This window comes from Falco rusticolus, chromosome 14 (genome assembly GCF_015220075.1).
Source record: "Falco rusticolus isolate bFalRus1 chromosome 14, bFalRus1.pri, whole genome shotgun sequence".
Taxonomy (NCBI): domain Eukaryota; kingdom Metazoa; phylum Chordata; class Aves; order Falconiformes; family Falconidae; genus Falco; species Falco rusticolus.
In genome coordinates this window covers 4,987,443-5,008,354 of record NC_051200.1, presented here as the reverse complement: position 1 = coordinate 5,008,354, position 20,912 = coordinate 4,987,443, and the positions used below count along the sequence as shown (strand labels likewise).

Below are 20,912 nucleotides of genomic sequence, written 5' to 3'. Positions count from 1 at the left end.
TAAGACTGGAGGAAAAAAAGGGTCTCCAAAAGTTTGCACCATCTTTTCTATATCCTAATGTCCAATTAAACTGATGGTAATTAAACTGATGGGACAACATTTCCTTCTTTAAGGATGCTTTATAATGGATATAATTATTTCAGCCCTTCCTCCAGAACCGTAACAGACCATCTCTTTTCCAACTGTGAATGCACCGAACCTGTCACCTACTCAGTAATGCCTTCCCCAATAATGAGAAATCCTCAGAGCACCCCATGATTTGGCACAACGTATTTAACAGGATCACACCGAGATAACAGGAACGTGAAGCCCCCCCAACCACCACCCGCACACCCCCCGTTTTGCAACTTTGTTCAGAACAGTTCTCCTACAATTCCTTGACAATAAGCGAGGCTCACCAAGGCTCACTACCCCCTCGGTCCACACGGCCAGTGGGATAACTTCAGCTCCTTTCCTTGCGCACACACAGCCCTGTGGGCTTCCCACAGCCTCCCAGGCACGGCCCGGGACACACGGAGCGCCGGGCGGAGGAGGAGGAAAAGGCAGGCTGCGACCAGCGCCCGCCGCCGGGGCACTGCAGCGGCTCCAGCCGTGACGGCCAAAGGGTCCGCAGAGAAACTGCGCGGCGCAGCTCCCCGCGCACAGGGGCGCACAGTCCGGCCCCGGCCCCCCAGCACCCCGGGCCGGCCCGCGGCGGGACGCCGGCGGGGCTGCCACACTCACATCGTCCTTGTCGTTCACGGGCACGCCGAAGCCCAGGAGGAGGTCAGCGACGTCCGTGTGTCCCGCTGAGCAGGCCCAGTGCAGCGCAGTCCGGTTGTCCTGAGGGAAGGAGGGAGGGGGGCGGTGAGCGGCCGGCGGGAAGGCGGCTGACAGGAGCCGCCCCGCGGGGCCCGGCCCCGCAGGCCGCCCGCCCTCGCCCCGGCGGGCAGGGAGGGCCGCGCCCGGCTGACCTGGTCGGCCTTGGTGGCCAGGGCCCTGTCGCGCAGCAGCTGGGCCCGCAGCTCCTCCAGGCGCCCGGCGTAGGCCAGGTTGCAGACCCCCACGTCGGACACCGCGGCCTCCATGCTACCCGCGGGCTCGCCACCTCCCCTGCCGGCGGGGGCGGGGCACGGCCAAGCGCCGGCCAATCAGAGGGGCGCCGGCGCCACCCCAGCCAATGGCTCCTAGCGGGCCGCCCCTCCCGCCCCTGGCGCCGCGGGGGCTGCTGGGGTTTGTAGTCCGACGGGCGGCAGGCGGCGCGCCTTGGCGGGCCGGCGGGACTACAGCTCCCGGGGCGCCCCGCGGCGCGGCCGTGTTGTGTCTCCGTGTCGGGGCGAGGAGGAGGATGGTGACAGCGGGAGGATGGAGTCAGGTGAGGGGCGGCGGCGTGAGGCCGCGACCGGGGAGAGGGGCGAGCGGGGGCTGCGGGCCCGGCCGTTGCGGCGGTCGGCGAGGGGGGGGCGGCCGGCGCGCCTCAGGGGCCGCCAGCGGGGCCGCGGCGCCGCGGGAGGCGGCCGCTGGCTGAGGGGCGAGCGGGGGCCGGTGCCTTCCGCCGTGAGGGGTTCGCCTGGCGGGAGGGACGGGGCCCCGCGGGCTCCCCCGGCGCAGAGAGGGGACTTCTGGCGGGGGGCGGCGGGGTGGGGGCGGCCGGGGGGCGCCGCCAGCCCCGGGGCGGCGGGTGGGGGCTGCGTGGCGCTGTGAGGGGGCTGGGGCCGGGGCTCCGCCGGCGGGGGGAGGGGGCCCTTTCCCGGGGGCTGCCATGGCGCACAGCAGCGGGGGCGGGCGGGGGGAGCCCGGGGACCCCCGGTTCCCTCCCCTGGGCTCTGCGGGATGGGGGTCTGCAGCCCCTGGGCTCAGCCGGGCAGCCTGCCCCCAGTGCGGCGAGTCTCCCGGCGGAGGGGGCACAGCACCCTGCAGGCAGCTCTTTCGCTTCTTTGTTTTTTCTACTTTTTTTTCTGCAGGCAGGTAGGCTGAGAGAAGTTTATGGTGTTTTTTAGCTGGTGCCCGCGCTGACATGCGGGGGTTTATCCTCAGAGCTTGGTAGCACCGGCCCTGGGTGCTCGAATCAGGGGGGTGTAGCTCAGCTCCACTTCTGGTTGCTGTAATGTCGATTTTTACATGAAATGGTGGTTTTGTATATTTACCTGCTGATTACTCATTCTTTATGCTGTATATATACATGTGCAGTTACTCGAAGAGTAAAAGATAATTGTGTTTACTTTCACTTTAAATTTCTGCTTTTTTTTAGCTTATTCCTAAAGGTTCTTAACTAAAAGGCATTATTTTACATTAGGTTTTACAATTGAAGGCCCGTTTCTCTCATCCCAAAACCCCTGCTTTAATCATCTAAAAAAATGAATGAACTGTCATCTTTTAGTAGCATTAATTATCATTTGTTATTTGACACTGAACAGATGTAGCATTGGATAATAACATTAACACACCACTTTTTCCCCAAAGTGTTTACAATCTCCACGTAGGAAAGTAAAACCCAGCCTTGCTAACACTTTTCACATGCTCCCCATTAAGCACGAGGCCGTAATCGCTCTGAGTGGCGGTATTTGCACATTTAAGATCAAGCAAGTGCACGTATGCTGTGATGTCTGAATTGGTTTTTTTCCTTTCCTCATTTCCTTGAATCAAATCTTACTCTCGCTGCAGTCATCCTGAACTTCAGTCAGGCTGAGTGGCTTCAGTCAGGCTGCCTGTAATCAGCGTGTCAGCCATGTTATTTTCTCTTGGCAGTCACTGAGGATCAAAATAAGAACCAGCCAAGACATTGGGTATTTCACTGTCGGAACATCTTGTTAAAAGGAAAACAGTAAATGCAGCTGGCAGCGCTGTTCAGAAGACCCAAAGACTAACCGCAGCTAGTTCAGTCTAAGAACTCAAGAGTTGAGCATAAAAGAGCAAAGGGCTAAAATGGAGTTTGAATTTTTTGTATTCCTGTTCAGTTTTATCTAGGTATGAAAACCAGATCACTATTTTGTCAGACTACTTAGAAGAATTTCCAGAAACGCACGAGCCAGTGTGGATTCTAGGAAGGCAACACCACCTAAACACAGGTATCTTTAGAATAAAAATGATCTATAAATTCTGTAGAGCGTTCATATATTCGCATGCAGCAGCAGCTTCCGATTTCCTTAGGTTCTCTAAACGTCTCACGAGAGAGGTTTATATTTCTCCATCAGCAAGAAACCAACTACAGGCAGTAGTATTCTCATCCTACAATGAAACGAGAAGTTCACCTATGTACTTTGTACCGTAATTCATGCAACAGCTTGTAGTTGTAGCAAAGGCTGGTCAAGTATGAGGCTTCTCAACATCAAATGACTCAGAAATAGATAAATAAATAGTGTGGGGGGGAATTTTTTGGTTCAGTAATACCAATGTTATTTTCCCTTATGGGATGCTGTCTGCAGCCTGTTATTCACAACTAAAATGGTATTTCCAGAGAAGAAGAAGAAGAAATTCCATCTACAGCACATACTATATTTTGATGAAAATAAATATATGACCTAGAAGTCATAGCAGTGATGTATTCATATATCATATAAAAATGAGATTTCAAAAATTAGTTTTGTTCCGTGGGGAGAAGACAAGGGCATCTTCCTGTGTTACATGTCAAAAGCAGCAGCCACCAGTGCAGGCATGGTGTTCAGGACAGCCGAGGGTACTGCACGCAGCCTTGATCACTCAAGGATCCCTTGAAAAGCCCAGCCAGTCTGATGGCTCAGAGAAAATGCAGCAAATAAGATTCCTAGGACTTCTTCAGAGCCTTTGGGAGAATTCTGTACATACATGAATTTCAAAAAACAAAAAAAGATATATTAGTATTAGTAACCTTTTCTTAAAATGACTTTGTGTTGGGTTTGGAGGTAATGTATAGTTCCATCTTGGTTTGCATGCAGAAATTCTTTACCTTTCTTAACTTGCTTTACCAGTTCTTTCCTGAGGACATAGTTCTCCCTAGTTGTTTCATTCAAGCTGGGCATAGCCATTCCAAACATCTTGTAAAACTTCGTTGGCTAATAATTATTTCATCCTTAATAAGTTAACTTAATTAGCAGTCTACAAAACCTCTCTGTGTTTAAACAGCTAAAAATGTTGTAAGTATTAAGGGTCTTACATGTAAAAGCTAATAAGAGTCTTCCATGCACTCTATATGTTGACTGTACAGGGAAAACCAGGATTTTTCACTTGTAAAAGTCCGTTTTAATAATTTCTTTCCTTCTAAAAATATTCCAGACAAATCCAAGTTATTGTTGGATATAAGTGCTCGTCTCTGGTTTACATATAGAAGAAAGTTTTCACCAATTGGTGAGTATGCAGCAGACCAGCTGCCTTGTTGTAAATTAAATAGCAGGATTAGTGATGTTATCATGGACTGGAAAATGATCTTTCCAGTATTAGAACATTTTGAGCATCATTTTAACTGTTTATGCAAACAAAATATTAAAGCTAATAAAAACTGTGTTGAATTATACCTGCACATAATCAGGTCTTCATATTTGTAGAGCAAAGTTAGTAAGTGAATTTAGGTTGGCAGTATGGAAAGAAAAGGTCTTGGTCAGTGTGCTTTATCCCTAAGGCAGTTGTTAGAGATTTTAACTTTGACATTTTCTCTGTGGTGCTCCACTGTTTTAAAGCCCATATTCATTGTAATGAACTTTTTTAACAGGAGGCACTGGTCCTTCGTCTGACGCTGGCTGGGGCTGTATGCTGCGATGTGGGCAGATGATGCTGGCCCAAGCACTGATCTGCAGACATTTAGGAAGAGGTGAGTATTGTTGCTGAGTGAACTTTTGTGTGGTTTGGAGACAGTTCAATTTTTGTTGTAGTTTTCCATAAAAGCGCAAAGCCTAAATTTATTAATGAACCTTTTTTATGCCCTGATAGAAGGTACTAGTGAATTACTGTTGTGGGACAGGGTGAAATCATGCCAGCCTTAAGCAGAGAAACAGAAATAGAGGGAGGACAAGTAGGGAATCCTACTGTCGTTATTCTATAAATCTTTTTGAGGAATACCCATGTTGACATCAAGGGAAAACCTGGGTCTGAGTTCTTACCGTTCTCTTCATTGCTTACGTAGCCACCAAATGTTTGCACACAGTGACTGTGCGAGTAGTGACATGGTATAGACATCATACAAAGTGCTTCACAGACCACTCACCGGCCACCAGCCTGAGGTCCAAACCCCACAGCAGAACCCATTAGTGCAAGCTCTTAAGCCTCACACCCCAGGACGACAGGTAAGTATCAGAGGTCTGGTCGGTGTGGAGCTGCAGTATCAATTAAAGTCTTACGGTCAGGTCTGTAATCCTTGTGCTGTTGTGCTGTGGTTTCTATGGCAGCACGCTTTGTGGTTTCGTCTACTCGGATAACAGAATCCACAGAACAGAGCTGCAAAGATTTAACTGGAGGAGTAGGCAAACAAATTACCTGAGAAGAACTAGACTATGAACTTGTAGTATGTAGCTGCTTTATAATATCAGCCCTGTATGTATGTGCTTCTCTGTCAGCGGATGCAGGGTAACTACCTTACATTAGAAGCAAGAGCATACATGGCAACGCTGCATTTTGGATTGTGCTGGGGGAGAGGGCCAGCCTTGTGTTTGGACTTTGCTTTATGGATCTTCCGTCATTATCTTACAAATGCCTACCGATCTAGACAATCTAAGCAGAGCATATAGATTTAAACAATCTTGGAAGCTCACACAGAGCAGTAGCTATCAGTTCTCAGCAGTGATCATTCAGCATGTATTTGCACTTGACTCTTTTATTTCATTTTCTCAGTTTTCACAGTCTAGCCTGCAGTGATAAAGGACAGCTTGACAATGACAAGCTGTGACTTAGAGGAACTCTAAACGAAATGTAAATATTAGAGATTAATTGTACATTAGTCTTTTAGCATCTCATTGTATTGCTTTCACCTGTCTAGAATGGAAACCTTTTTTTTAATCTTTGTAACTCTTTCTTTTTTTGTTTGTTTGTTTGTTTTGTTTTGTAAGATTGGCAATGGGAAAAACACAAAAAACAACCAGAAGAATATCATAGAATCTTACGGTGCTTTCTAGATAGAAAAGATTGCTGTTATTCCATCCACCAAATGGGTAAGAACAGACATCAACTTTTTTTTTCTACTGAAACACCTACAGCGTTAAAACTTTCTAATGTAAAATTTTGAATTAATGTATTTCATATTCAATATGAAGACAATGTATACATTTACATGTAATTAAAAATGCATGCAAATGGGTACAAAGTATAATAGTTCAGAAATGTTGTTCACTGAGACCTAAATAAATCTGTATACTAGAATCTGGTTCTTGATGAAGTATGTGAGCTGTGGGTACCAGAGCTGATAGCATAGACAGTTGTGAAGCTTATTGCTGTAATTTGTCATAAAGAACACCAATATTTGTAATCCTTGTAAGAGTTTAGAAACTTTTTGTAAAGGAGCTAGTGGTTGTTAAGATTTGAAGAGCATAGATGGAGAAAATAATTGTTGTTGCTAAATACAGTTTGCAATTGCTCTAGAACGTATGCCAAAATACTAGTAGGTCGTGCTATTTAACATATATTATGACCAGACTCTCTGTGGTCTCTTTTTTCTGTGTGTTTTCTCATAAAAACAGCGCAGATGGGGGTTGGAGAGGGGAAATCGATTGGAGAATGGTTTGGACCAAATACGGTTGCTCAAGTACTGAAGTAAGTCACATCCCACTGGCTCATTCAGAATGTGCTCCTCTGGGGCAGCCAAGCTCAGAGACCAAGATAATAAGGCCCAAGATAAGAGTTTTAAAGGTCCGTCTCCCTCTCAGCATCAGGAGCATGTGTGCTGTCTGTCTGCAGTTGCAGTGCGGACCATGACGCTGTGGCCTGGTGGGCAGGTACTGGGTCAGGATTAGGCGAGTTCTGCATTTTAATGTGCCAAGAGCCTGGGGAAGACCTGCAAAAAGGTCTCTCCAGCCACGTGTATTCCTTTCCACTAAGTGGCTCGGCTTTGATGGGTCAAGAGTGCCACCACGCAGGTGGTGAACAAGGTGGCCTGAAACATCGAGTGCAGGCGTCCAGGCCAAGGAGGGAACCGAACTGCAAATCCCCACTGTCGGAGCTGCAGCTTTGCCTGAAGGCTGCTGTATAAAATGTGGGCAGCTCGTCGTAGTCTAGAAGCCACGCTTAAAAGAGTTGGCTTTGCTCTGTTTCTGAGGGACGGGGCCAAAATCTCAAGTGGAGGCTAAATTCTTTGCAGTCCCGGGACAGACATGTGTTCTGGAGAGAGAGAGAGAGAGAGAGAGAGAGGGAGAGGAGCTGAAGCATGCCCTGGCCTCCAGCTCTTTTCACTTACAAATTCTCCATGGCTTAGTGCTCTCACACAGGTTTTTCTGGCTTATTTGAGACAGCTGACTCTGCCTGTGCAGTGTAAGGGTGTAGCTCCTTTCCCCAGAGATTTGGATTTCACAGCAGTGGGCAGAAACTTGTGTGCTGTAATGCCTTTCTCCTCACTTTTGGGTGCCAAAAACCTTTAGCTTTTAAATTTAAATTAAAAATTTAGCTTTTAACGCCTTGAGTCTGCTGGCTGCATGTGCACAGAAATCGTTCCGCTGAATTTAGTGGAACTTCTTAAGCCAAAAGCAACGTGCAAAACCGGCGCAGGAGTTTCTTCCTTCTGTGGCTAATGCCAGACACAGTGGTCGGGATCCCATTGTGGAGGCTGCTAAATGCAATACAAAGTAATAAACCTAATGACGTGGTTGAGCTGTTGCTATCACTGCATTTGGCAAAAGGACAAAACTGTTTTCACATGGTACAGTGTGTGTGCTTTTCCTGGTACCACTCAGTATTTATTCTTCTAAAAGTATTAAATATTAAATATTCAAAGAGTTATCTTTTTATTACATGGAGACTTAAAAAAAAAAAAAAAAGATGTTTTTCTAAAGAAAAAATTTAATTTTTTAATTCTGGAACCATCTAATTGTCCTGAATGAAAAGCCACGCTCATGGTCCTAATTAGTTTATATTAATTTTTATTACCTTAATGTTTTCTAGGAAGCTTGCTTTATTTGATGAATGGAATTCATTAGCAGTTTATGTATCTATGGACAATACGGTGGTCATTGAAGACATCAGTAAGTGAAACAAAAGTCTTTCCAGGAATTCTTTACCATTTTAGTGAATGTTCAAGGAGAGGAATAGCTCAAACTGACAGCAGATTTGATCGTTTTGGGAAATTTTCCATTTTGGCAGTGTTAGGTTTACGGTTGGACTCAGTGATTTTAAAGGTCTTTTCCAACTTAAACAATTCTACGATTAGTTCTTTGGTTACAGTTTTTGATTTGACTCCACTTTCCTGAATGTATCCAAACACGAACACAATACTTCTGGGCCGTCCCTGCTTGTTCCCAGGGTAAGAAAAGGAATAAAGGAAATGGAGACTCAGCTTTTGGGTGTCTAAAACTTTAGGTAACCCAGAACGACGTAGGTGACCCTTTCTGGTGACCCACTTGCATACCGTGCCAGTCGGGAGAAGATGGGAGTTTGTTCTGTGCTATCTAAAGTCCTGCCCCAGAAATGGAATGAAGCTGCAGTACACAGAAATACAGGGAATTGTTTTTAATACAGTTTGCCATAGAGATGTGCTTTTGTCAGGCAAAAGAGAAAGCAGGGGCAGATCCTAGAGAAACACATGGCCAGGCTTCATTTTTAGCTGTGAGAAAGGTGGGTTTACAAGTGGTATTTAGCCACAGCCTGTTTCGACTTTAGTCCCTACTTCTGCTTGTTTTAAGTTTACATCACGAGAAGTGAAGAGTTCACTGAACAGTTTCTAATGCTGTCATCTCTGCCATTTAATTTCCCAGGGAAAGCCTGACAGAATTAATAATGCTAGTAGGAAATGTAACTTCAGTCTTAAATTTTCATCCCCCACTTGTTTATCTCACGTCTCGCTAATGCGCCAGCACATGCTCTGTCTGCTGGAATTACTTCTACTAAATAGTTACGATTTCCACGCCCTGCTCCTCTTGTCTTAAAACAGGAGCTCCATGAAGACGTCTGGCAAAGTAGTGTGATTCGTGATGGAGAGGAAGGTCTGCTCCGTGTCCCTTTGTGCATTCACTGATCCCTGTTTTTATTCCCGCAGAGAAGATGTGTTGGTCCCCTCCCCAGAGCAGCAGCGCGGCCCACAGCAGCGCGCATTTGCACAGAAGCGCTCTTGGCCGAAATAAAAATGCAGCAGGATTCTGCACAGGCTGGAAGCCCCTCTTGCTTATTATACCTCTAAGGCTAGGGATAAATCACATAAATCCAGTATATATTGATGCATTTAAAGTAAGTGGTTTTTTCAGCGAATTGTTTGTTATTGTGCACTAAGTTCAGGTATCTGTGACATCAATAAACAAATCAACTTCCATTTTGTTTTTCTCCCTGTGAACTCCTAGGAATGCTTTAAGATGCCACAGTCTTTGGGAGCATTAGGAGGGAAACCAAATAATGCCTACTATTTCATAGGATTTCTAGGTAAGGAAAAAAGAAACATTCTAAAAATGCCTATGATTTAAAGAGAAAGGAGGGTGGTTTTTTGGAAGGGGAAATGGTAAGCAGTTTAAGAATGAGAATAGAATAGAAGAAGAAACACACATCATGTATTTCGGCAACAGTATGGGATCATCCTTACAGGAATGGAAAAATAGCAAAGCTTGACATAAAGATAAGTAATGATACAAGCAAGAACAGCGCACTAAGGAAAGTCGGTAGCATTTGACAAGTTGCAAATGTCGCTAGTGCTAAAATACCGGATTTTTCCCAATCATTAATACTTCCTAATGAAGGGTGTCTTGTTTGATTCATCAAAAGTGCTTCATCATTTTCTTAAATTATTTTCTCATACTTCAAACTTCTGATAGCAGTTTTTCACCTTCTTCCATGTCTTCCTTTATTAATTAAAGGAATAGTTAGCACTAGATTCAGTCTTTCAGATTTCACCTGTTTGCTCCATACTTATTTTGTTCTTCCTTTTGTAAAACCTGAGCTGTTTTAGTCAGTTGACTTCATTCCAATTTCTGAATGAATGCCTAGTGGGATTACAGATTGCATTTCTGGTCATCCTGTACTTTTTGATCTGTGGAATGTTAGGGATTACAACAGCTGAGATTTTTAAAAAATATATTGGACCTTACATAGAAAAAAAAATCTACAGTAATAGGTCACAATATAAAATGACACTAAATACCCTAGTATAGTGGGGAACTATTGTGTCTAAATAACTGTTTTTCTTAAAGACTCTCTAGCTAGAAAGTCTAGCTGGGGACTGTGATGATACTTTAATTTCTGTTTTACAAGTCTAGATGGAACAAGTTCTTATTAAAGTCTCTTGCTTATTAACAAGATATGGATTTTACCTGTACAGGCAACGAGCTGATCTATTTGGATCCTCACACCACTCAAAGCTTTGTAGATTCAGAAGAAAACGGCACAGTCGATGACCAGAGCTTCCACTGCCAGCAAGCCCCACACAGAATGAAGATCATGAATTTGGACCCTTCAGTAGCTTTAGTAGGTGTTGGGAAATCATAGATGCATGTACTTTATTTCGGGGTAATACCTCTGTATATCGGTAAGGCCAGTAATGCTTTTCCTTGAGCAGAATCGAGATCACAGGGCAGTCTTCAGTGATCTAAAATGCAACACGTGGTAGTTTGTACATTAACTGCGTAGGGCAGATTAATCTTGGGTCAAGCTAATTGTTTGCTTTAGCGAGCAGCATTTACCTTTTGCAGGAAGTATTTTGAGAGTCAAAGCAAGGCACTGAATCAGGTTTCCTTATTTTATTCCATCACTGCCATATAAGCACGGCTGCTCTGGACCAGCTACTTACCTGAGCTTAACTTACTTTATATAACTTACAATTCTTTAAATGGCATTACTTGTAAAGTCATCCAGTGTAAGTCACAGGAATACCATGGCAGCTGAAGAAATAAATGTGATTCCATGCCAGTACCCTTTGGTTGGGTGACGGGTGAGCTGGAGACATGTTTCTAAAGCTTTAAACTATGCATAAAGATACCGCAGCATCCTTCGCTCATTGACCTGTTGTGATTAATACTACTACTGTCTTGTGTTTCTTCTTTAGGGCTTCTTTTGCAAAGAAGAATGTGATTTTGATAACTGGTGTAGTCTTGTGCAAAAGGTAATGATACTACCTTTATTTGCTCTGTATGAAATAATGCTTTTTTTTTTTTTATTAAAAAAAAGAAACTCCTATCACATCTTTCTCTGCATGCAAATTAAATGAGCCATAGAGAAGAATGCACTAATGCAGCAGGGTAAGCCAGTACTACTGAATTGCTAATTGGAGCTTGTTCAGCATTTTGACAGCCATCAACCCCGCTGCTTGGAAAGTGAGTCTAAATATACACCCTCCAGAATTTTTTCTTTTTTTAGCACTGCTATGTCAGTGGCTGAAACTTACCCTCATTTACTGAGAAATAAATGTTAAAAGTAAGTTTTAACTGCCGTATTGTAGCAATTTATTTATTTATTTGCTTCCTGATCCATTTTTATTGTTTTATACATTATTACGTGTTCTAATTATGACTGTTAGTCTGTGGTACCACAAAAGGCCTGATTCTGTAAGTGCTGAATCCCTCCGGCTCCTGCTGAACTGCCTTTTGACACACAAAGGCGCTTGCTGCCACAGAAAAAGGACTTTAGGCAGTTTCTCCATGTAGTTGGTGTACTAAGCAGCAGCAGTATGGACGTGGAGTAACACCAGTCTCTAAAAGCAGTTATTAAAGAAAAAAAAAAAAAAGGCTAAGGAAAGCAGTTTGTAAATAACTGAAATGCAGGTTATGATGCAGCATACCTGATGGAAGAGGAGTGGAATTTGGCTTCAATAATAACTTATCTTTCCTGATCAAAACATTAGGTTTTTTAGAGCTGACAGATCTTTTGTTCCCGTTGATCAACAGGAAGCGTGAACACAGAGAGGTCCATGCAAGAAATTTTCATTTAAAAGGCGGAAAATACTGTATGTTCTTGGTGTCAAAATTACAGATGAGTGTAGGTCAAAGTTAATTATAACGCAGTGATAACTTGTAGGACAGCTCGAGATCTGTCTTCCTGGTGTGTTTTCAGCTAGGACAGCGTTACAGAGATCGGTGAAGCAGTGATTCTTAATGGCAGGTACTGGAAACAACAGGTTTCACTGTATGTCTGCATAAAGTCTTTGGTTTTTGATAAACATACGTAAATAAAAATGATTTTAATTAAGCAGGCATTTTTTGTGTTTGAAGGTTGTCTTGAAGCCTCTTTTAAAATGCAAGTCTTCTGTCCTCAGGAGATTCTAAAGCAGCAAAGCCTACGGATGTTTGAGCTGGTCCAGAAGCATCCGCCACACTGGCCTCCTTTCATACCTCCAACGAAGCCAGAAGTGACAACTACAGGAGCAGGTGTGGTACCCGCTGAACGCTCTGTCGTGCAGGGGGATGGTCCTCGGTAACAAATAGAAGAACGATCACAGGTGGAACAAGCGAGTGTCAACCAGTCGCCACGTGATTAAATGCCTTATTCTTACAGAGTAGCAGACAGTTACCCAGACAGGCCACGTACAGTTGCTAACACACACACACACATATATATATATATATGTGTGTGTGTGTGTATATATATATTAAAAAAATTATTAATATTTTTACATCTTAAAAATATACTTTGAAGGACACATTCCAGAAGAGTGGGTATTTTCGGTTTGTTTTCTGAAGTAAACAAAGTCATGCATGGCTTCAGATTCTAAATTGTTTAATTTTTTTTTTTCAGAACTCATCGAATCTACCGACAAGCTATTTGAATTGGAAGAAGAATTTGAAATCCTGAGTGTATGAAGGCAACTGTGGTGACCCTTCTGAGCACTGAACATCCTGCTAATATTATTGCATTGACTTAAACAGCCATCTTAGCCCCAAAGTGCCTGAAATTACCGATAACAGAGCACAAAAACCTAGTAGCATCCAAAACTCCAACCGTGACAGTTCCTTCTGTCCAAGAGCTTCCCCACATGGAAAGGCAGTCAGAGACCGTACAAGCAAAGGCCTGTAAAGGGCGCCTCTCTTTAACGTGCGTCTTTCCCGAAGACAAATGGACCTTTGAGATTAAGGCAAAACTAAGTCTTACCAGTGGGCTGTATGTTTGGAGAAAGGGATAATGCAAAATGGCTATTTCTTGCTCTCACGTAATGCAATAGTTTAGTTCTTAAAGCAACAGTCTTCAGTTAAGGAGGATGTTTACTTCTGTTCCCTCCTGTGGGCTGCATCGTAGAAAAAAAATACATTGTCTTGTTTAAAAGATCGACTGGATCAGAAGAAAATTGTTTCCTTGTTAAATATTTTAACATGTATTTGAGCAACCACACTTTATTACAAAAATGTTTCTGTAAAAGGAACTATGTCTAATGTATACGTTTTGCAATAGCCTTCCTGTTTCTGGGAAACCTCGAGAGGAACAGGAGACTCAAATAGTCGATATAGATCACAACCACTGTTACGATATATTTCACCTTGACCTTAAAATTCAAATCATTAAAATTTAGCTCCACAAAAAACATCAGCCTAAATGAGTCAAAGGTGGTTTAACTGTACCTTATTTATTTTTTAAAAAGATTTACACAAGTGTCTCTGTTACAGCACTTTATCTGTGCATCTAATAAATTTCTTAAGCTTTTCATAGGTTGTATGCTGCTATATTTTGTTAATTTGTTTGTGTGAACTAAATATAAACCAGGTTATCTTAAAACTTAATATATAGGCATATGCAAATTGCTTAATTGTTGGGTTTTGACTTGTTGCCTTTTGAAATCTGTTTTGGTAAAAGTGCCTTAATTCTACAGGTTTATCAGAACAGCCTGTGAGGTTTTGTTTCTAAGGCGGAGTATCTCTTTAGCAGCCATAAGAAAACCAGCTCAGAATAATTAAAGGCAAAGATCTTTGAATCCATTATAAAGTTCCTTTTTACTATCAGACAGTCCCCGTTATGGTTTTTTTTTGTCATGATAGTGTAATGCACATGAATCGCAGTTTCATCTTCACCAATAAATGAGAACGTAGAGAAATTGTGAATGCTGTCTCCTCTCACTTGCACATCCCCATCAGGCCAGGGTGCTTCCCAAGAAAATAGTTAACCAGATCGTATTTCATCTTGTTTGCTTTCAATGTTTATTACAGTTTGGAACCTATACACGTCGAAAAAAATACAATTTTCTTCCCCTTTCCATGGATTAGCGGCGTGGTTGGTTGGTTTTAAATTGAAGTGTTACTTCTTCACTGTCCATGTAACAGCAATTATAGCCCTTTCCTCCCCATAGACAACAATGAAGTCCTGGCTCTGAAATGATCCATCTTGAGCAGTAACTGCCAAAAAACCCCCCCCCAAAAACCACCACCCTAAAAACCCACATCCCCAAAAGGAAGCACCTAGATTATTGTATTATTTTTATTTTTTTAAATATATCAGTGGGGTACAGTATACTTGTTCCCCATGTAGCTGTCAGGTAAATGCTCTCCAGCGAGGATGCCCTGGCCCTGCAGCCCTCGTGAGGAAGCACTCTGGGCGCAGGCAGACGGATTTCTGAGACCAGGGCCCCGGAAGGGTGGCGGGGGGGTGCCACCCCTGCCCCACGCACCGGGGGCTGCTGTGGGGGGCGGCTGGGCGGGGGGAGCTTGGCTGTGGAGCCAGGCTACCACAGCAGAAGCGGTTCCCTTAAAATGCGTAAGGCGCTGATCCTGGAAAACTAATTGTATTTGGATGTGCCCGTGTTCCAAAATCAAACTGAGTCCCTGTAGCTACAACCTGATCGACCCCCTTTTTATAGCACCGTGGGAGCCCGACAGCTGAAAAACTCGTTTGCCAGCTGTTTGCACAAATCTTCACAAAGTACGGGCTTCACTGTGGGCACGCAGCGCTCTAAGGGGTGCTGGCGTAACCCAAGATGTAGCTACAACAGGTTCCTCTGTGCTGGGACAGCTAAGAAGTAGGCTGGCTACTCTGCGCAGCGGGATTGCCACCCAGCAGCGTTACAGTGCCCTAAGGATACTGGCAAAATAAACCCCAAGCAGTTGCTGATCTTTCACAATTAGGAGTAAGTTAAATGAAACACTTAAATTGTTCTTCACAAATTCCCTGCTCATCTCCAGTGTGGTTCAACTCAGAACATCCACAGCGGTCTGACCCCGGTCTAGGAAGGCAATATTACATTACGCATGTAAATAATCATACAGATAAAAATATTATCTGCTTAGAAGTAAGCATGTTCTTAAAAGAACTATTTTGCTGGACAGAGCTAGAGCCTAGAACCTAGTAAAGAAATAACACTAAAACAATGTCTCAGTCTTGCATTAATAATAATTTTCTGAACAATTCTGTCTTTAAGATTTTTAAGCCAAGGGGTATTTGCAAGGCACTTCTTCCAAACACCTAAGGATTTCATATGCTTCACTCTAGGGAGGTCGATGATAATAACTTTAGCCCAACTAAATGACTTCCTTTTATATATATATATATATATATATATTAGCATACCTTTTTTCATGGCTTTCCCTCAAAATATACAAGGATAATACAATTAGTGGCACTTTAATTATGCCCTAAAGGAAAGCATGACTGGTTAACAGTGCATACACTGGAAATACCGTTCCTTAAACTCGTGGGAGTAATGCCCAGGGGAAGAAGTGTACTACACATCGTGACTGGAGTGAAAAATGCACATCCCATAACTGCTGGCTTCTGTGTTTGCACAAGCTTGCGTGCTGCCTAGTGAAGCCTCTGCTTTTCAACTATGCACAGCTCGGAGAATTACAAGTGTGCCAAGGCTACCTCAGAAAGGAAACGTACGTTCTGAGTAACGAAACGCTCCTGGTGGCTGCTCATCACCTGCCTGCCAGAAGATAAGCACAGGCCTTCAAGTCGACATTTTACCTGCAATATATTTCAGTAGAAAGCTATGAAAAACGCTAGAGGTGGTTTGAACTCATCTTCACATCAAAAATTGAATTTTTCTCCGGGGTAGCTCTTTAAAGCTAACCGTGGATGAAAGTTTGGATTAGAATTGATTACCTGTCACTGGAGGAAAGAACGTCCCATCTGTTTAATAAGCAAAGCGAACCAAATTAATCTTTGAGTCTTCCTAAGGAAGGCAGTTATCAACCATTAATACTTAAGTGTTTCTACGTCACCTACACTACACTGATAAACTTTAGCTAGCTCTGTATTTCATGTGAGAACGAGTCTTCATTCCCTTATGCTAGACCAAATACTGTTTGCAAAGACACTGGTAAAGCTTAACTTGTGAAAAGTCTCTCCTGTTGTGTGTGCCATGGCCAGAGGAGCGGCGTAATGTCAGACACCCGTTACTCTTCGGTCTGAATAAGGAACTTGCAGAGACTTTCTGAGGTAGCCATAAATGAGGGGAAAAAGCCCCCACTGAAGTAAAAGCATAGCACCGTGTTCCATAAAAAAAAGGGGTCTCAGAGCACCGGTGTCTCCCTCCTCTGTGCGCAGTCAAACTCCCGGACTTGACACTCAATTTTTGTCGAATTTTGGCTGCCTCAATTCACCCACACACCAAGCAGGTTTATGAACTCATCCTTCTTCACAACAGCGACGTCTAGCCTTAGGTAACAAAGACTGTTACTGTGACTGCGTTTTTGTTCCTACAGGTTCTTCATGCACACTTGGCAGCGGCTGACCCTCGTTCGAAGCTGTCCTGCTTTCAGAGTTTCTGAGGGAGGAGCACTGACAAACTGCTGCGACTGCTCAACCGTCGTCAGCCAGAAGCTGTATTTGTTTGCGAAGTAATGGCAGGTGCCCCGAGCGCCGTTGCATTCAATGAACGGAGTAGCGCGGAAATCCTCCAGGCAGGACCCAGGCGAGACCAGGGACTGCCCGCCACCTTCCGCACCGGCCGCGGTATGCTGAAATAAAGATGGCAGGTTCAATGAGTCCAGAGGAACAGAACGGGAGGTGAACAGGGGACTCCTCCAGTTCCGTTGTTAAAAGGAGTAAAACGGGCCACCAAAATTATGTGCTGGCTACTTCTTATCTTATTATTTTTATTACATGTTACATTTTATTTATTTTATATATATATATAAATATTTATTATATATATAATATAAATTTATTCTATTATATAAGTATCTGTCTTCTGAGCCAGAGCTACAGGCGAAGCAGCACAGGAACATCCTCAGGCTGAATACGCAGGTCTGGTATAACAGAAAACCAGCTCCTCACTTGCAAGCTGGGAAAACTTGGTAACTTCATATGCTGGCTTCAGATTTTTCTAACAATCTTATACTAATGAGCTTCTAGGAGAGTGCAACAGAAAATGCTTTTTCCACTGGGAGAGGAGATTAAGACAACCCAGTCGTTTAATTAGTGTTTTCCACATTTAAAGGTTTGAAGAACAAAGTATCTGTTTTATATATTGTATGTAGCAATACAGAACTACTGCGTCAGTGCTACCGCTGAGCGCCAGCAGCAGGGGCGAGGTGGCCAGCTAAATGGGAACGGACTCGGGAAGCCCACAGCGGGCCAGCTGATAAAGCACCAGTGCGCTGGGGTGAAAAGCGACAGGGCTCCAGTTCCCTGTAAGCAACTCACAGAACACAGTCCCAGGCATCTAATCAGAGAGGAGATCCAGAAGCGTTTAAAGCTGCATTTGCATTAGCAATAGCATCCTTACCATAAGGAAGGAGTATCCTATCCATAGGCTGCGCCAGCCGAGGGGACACTGTGGGATGGTGATGTCCTGGCTGTGCACAGCCACCGCCTGGGAAGGTGCTTCACACACTGAGCAACGACTGATGTACTGCGGGATCTGAGCGCTGTCCACGGGCATCATGGGGATAGGGGCAGTGGTGGAGAGCCAGTAGGACTTGTCGTTTCGGCTGGCGTAGTAGCACACTTCATTGATGTTGCAGTAAATAAAAGGCATGGTACTGAAGCGAGGCAAACATGAGCCAGCAAAACCTGTAAAAATCGGAGAAGTGGTTACATCAAGCATCTGCCAGTCGCTCCAGCTCATACACACCAGGCACGAGTGGTGGAGGATGGCACAAGTGACCCTGCTCCCAGCACAGATTCTGGCCAAGCAGCCTTCTGTCACCTCTACTACAACACCAGCGGTACCAACGAAGAATGCTCATTTGAAATGGGATTTGGGCCTACATCGTTCATGCCCGAGGGAATTCGTCAACTCACCGAGATCCTGGTTGTGTGACTTTTCCTGCCCCTCCACATACAATAAGCTGTAGCCATCCCAGAGCTTATTCATTCCTATGGGACAAGGCGGGATTTGGTCCGACTGACTGTGCTTCACTAAAGTGTATCCAACACCCACGCTCCGACCAGGCATTCCCGGCAAACCAAGCGAGCCCGGCTTTCCAGCAACACCTAGAAGACAGAAAAGGAGTCACTATTACCAACACTCGGCGTGGACACCAGCTGGCTCTATACCCAGTTCTGGCATTGCTGTCATTGTCTTTGCATCGGCCTTGTACAATGATGTCCTGGTTTCAGCGGGGACAGGGTTAATTTTCTTCTTAGTAGCCGGTGCAGGGCTGTGTTTTGGATTTGGCGTGAGAACAGTGTTGACAGCACAGTGATGGTTTTAGTTGTTGCTGGGTTTGTTTACACTAGATCAAGGACCCTTTGGTTCCTTGTGCCCTGCCAGCCATGGCGTCACGCTGAGTATATAAACCGGGGGAAGAAGGAGGAAGGGGGGACACTTGGCATGATGGCGTTTGTCTTCCCGAGTAGCCGTTACGCGTGATGGAGCCCGGCTGCCCTGGGGATGGCTGAGCCCCCGCCTGCCCGTGGGAAGTGGGGAATGAACACCTTGCTTTGCTTTGCTTGTGTGCGTGGCTTCTGCTTTACCTGTTAAATTGCTTTTATCTCAACCCTTGAGTTTTACATTCCTTTCCGATCCTCCTCCCCATCCCTCTGGGTGGCAGGGAGTGAGCAAAACTTTTTTAAAATTGGAAAAAGATTGTTGTTACACTGCTTAAATTCTGTAAACTTTTGTTCCAAAATTTGGGGTCTTACGTCAGCACTCAATATTTTCAGCTTCTATGCCACAAAAGGGATCAATCTCTACAACTTCTTTAAGCAGATAAATCCCACAGGGATATTCACGCAAGCGGCTGCGTGGGGCTGGGTTGCCGGCCGGGGTTAAACCACGACAAACAAGGCGCCCAAGCTCTGACCGTGGTTATAGAAATGACCACTTGCCAGTTCCAGAGGCAGTCATTTCACAGTGCCACACCCCCATTTCCTAACTCACGCAATTTTCTTTCTTTGCCCAACAACTCTGGTGCCAACCTGTTAGAACATATCTCACAGTACAGTAATTCTGAGGATCTCAAAGCGCCAACCAAAGGCTAGTAAATTATTTCTTGCTATAGCTCTCTACATGGTGATATTCCTTTGACACGAAAGGCCAAAAGTTCTACAACAAATCTGTGGCAGAATCCAGACCTTCTCTCTCTCACTCTGCATTTCCTCTGCTATCCAGCCCTCACAGCTGTGTTCACTGTGAACACTGTGTTGCTCTTTTAGATCTTCAAGACAGGTCCCACATCCACAAAACATGAAAACCAAAAGATGTTCAGAACTGTACCCAGGGAAACCCAGCAGTGATACACAACAATGACATGTGACATAACCTTCCTCGCTGAAGGTTCAATTTACTTCCTTGCAGATACAAGACACAAGACCATGTCCATCCCCTGGTCTTCCTAAGGTGGCTGGGTGTTGGGGAGGGTCTCTGCAGGACCTGTAGGTAAATGGAATTCTACCGATTGCTTCTTACTGATCTGTGCTCCCCAAATCATAACATTACCTTCAAATCCCTGTGGTCCTGGGGCACCCAAAGGCCCTGGATCCCCAACTATGCCAGGTGATCCAGGCAAACCATCACGTCCTTTCAAACCAGATCTTCCTGGCAGACCTTTTGCACCTGAAATGAAATACAATTATTATTATTATTTTAATCATCATTATTTCCTCATACTAAAGCCTTCACTCCTGCAATCATATTCCAGAAGAGAAATACGTTGTCAGCAGCCACGCTGAGAACTCACTCTTCAACAGCTGTGGCTGCAACCAACTAACTCCGCCCAAGGACTCCACACGACCTGACTGTCTGTTAAAGGATCAAGAGGTGGAGCTGAACGTTATACAAGGCTTAAAATGCAGCACTGAGATCTGGGATAAGCTACAGATTTAAGTCTGAAGCCACATCCCATACTAAGACTCAGGTTCCCATTTGATGTGGAAGTCTGCGAGCTCTTCTCATGTCTGTCTGAGATTCCTGCACTGTGAAAACAAGAATCCTCTGGTATAACGGCCCAGCTGTTGTAAGCTGAAGAAAGTTGAGCTACCTTGCTGAAATTTTGCTTAAGACTTGAAGTCACATCTTTTGCTTGATTTCACCCTTTTTTCAAACCAGAAAATTGGCCTTGATGTTCAGCCTAAATATGTAAAATTTGAGCCACTGACTTGAACTAAACTCACTTTTCCCCTCCTCCCTCCGATATCTGATGGTGAGCATCTGACGGACAAATTTTTAAAAAGTCCCAGGGCAGCGAAGGGGGCTCAAAATACAAAGGCTTAGAATTCAGTGGGATATAAGAGGAGGTGCCTGGTCTTGGGGACCTTTAGAATCCATTCAGGACTGTCCTGACCCCAAACCAGAAAGGTCTGGCATGGATTGGATAAATCAACAATAAAATAAGTGTTCAGGATGTTACGAGTTAAAGTATTACAAAACAGTGTAAAGAGACAGAAGGTGTTATGCAACTGCACAGGACCAGATACCGAGCAGCTGAGCAGTAATGTGGAAGGTAAACATTAGTGTAAAGAAACATGTGACTGGGAAACAG

At 44.4% G+C, this 20,912-nt stretch overlaps 3 protein-coding genes across 6 annotated transcripts in view; 1 reads left to right on the top strand and 2 right to left on the bottom strand.

Annotated features, from left to right (window-relative positions):
- The window catches only part of PSMD10 (proteasome 26S subunit, non-ATPase 10), a 60,163-nt gene extending 59,058 nt beyond the window's left edge, over positions 1-1,105 (bottom strand). For all 3 annotated transcript variants that reach the window (XR_005107480.1, XM_037408005.1, XM_037408003.1), the window contains exons 1-2: positions 954-1,105; positions 724-822 (exon numbers count right to left, since the gene is read on the bottom strand). Coding sequence is in view for 2 of the 3 variants with exons in the window: in XM_037408005.1 (XP_037263902.1) it covers positions 724-822; positions 954-1,067 (213 nt within the window). In the remaining variant the exon portion in view is untranslated. The remainder of the gene's footprint in view (positions 1-723; positions 823-953) is intronic.
- A 150-nt stretch (positions 1,106-1,255) lies between these two features.
- Positions 1,256-13,994, top strand: ATG4A (autophagy related 4A cysteine peptidase). Its single transcript, XM_037407933.1, has 13 exons — positions 1,256-1,354; positions 2,937-3,047; positions 4,231-4,302; positions 4,664-4,762; positions 5,994-6,095; positions 6,621-6,693; positions 8,035-8,114; positions 9,125-9,312; positions 9,423-9,501; positions 10,391-10,536; positions 11,114-11,170; positions 12,320-12,431; positions 12,799-13,994. Exons 1-13 carry the CDS (start codon positions 1,345-1,347, stop codon positions 12,861-12,863), a joined length of 1,194 nt encoding a protein of 397 aa, XP_037263830.1. The 5' UTR covers positions 1,256-1,344; the 3' UTR covers positions 12,864-13,994.
- The window catches only part of COL4A6 (collagen type IV alpha 6 chain), a 141,106-nt gene continuing 133,796 nt past the window's right edge, over positions 13,603-20,912 (bottom strand). For both annotated transcript variants that reach the window (XM_037407924.1, XM_037407925.1), the window contains 4 exons: positions 19,871-19,987; positions 18,232-18,423; positions 17,714-18,000; positions 13,603-16,943 (listed from right to left, as the gene is read on the bottom strand). In XM_037407924.1, coding sequence (XP_037263821.1) covers positions 16,683-16,943; positions 17,714-18,000; positions 18,232-18,423; positions 19,871-19,987 — 857 coding nt within the window. In that variant the 3' untranslated portion in view covers positions 13,603-16,682. The remainder of the gene's footprint in view (positions 16,944-17,713; positions 18,001-18,231; positions 18,424-19,870; positions 19,988-20,912) is intronic.

Bases quoted from the DNA above. Each gene is read 5' to 3' on its own strand.
- ATG4A (XM_037407933.1), top strand. The intron at 4,763-5,993 runs GTGAGTATTGTT...TTGTTTTGTAAG, and splicing joins CTGCAGACATTTAGGAAGAG to ATTGGCAATGGGAAAAACAC. The intron at 8,115-9,124 runs GTAAGTGAAACA...TTATTCCCGCAG, and splicing joins GGTGGTCATTGAAGACATCA to AGAAGATGTGTTGGTCCCCT.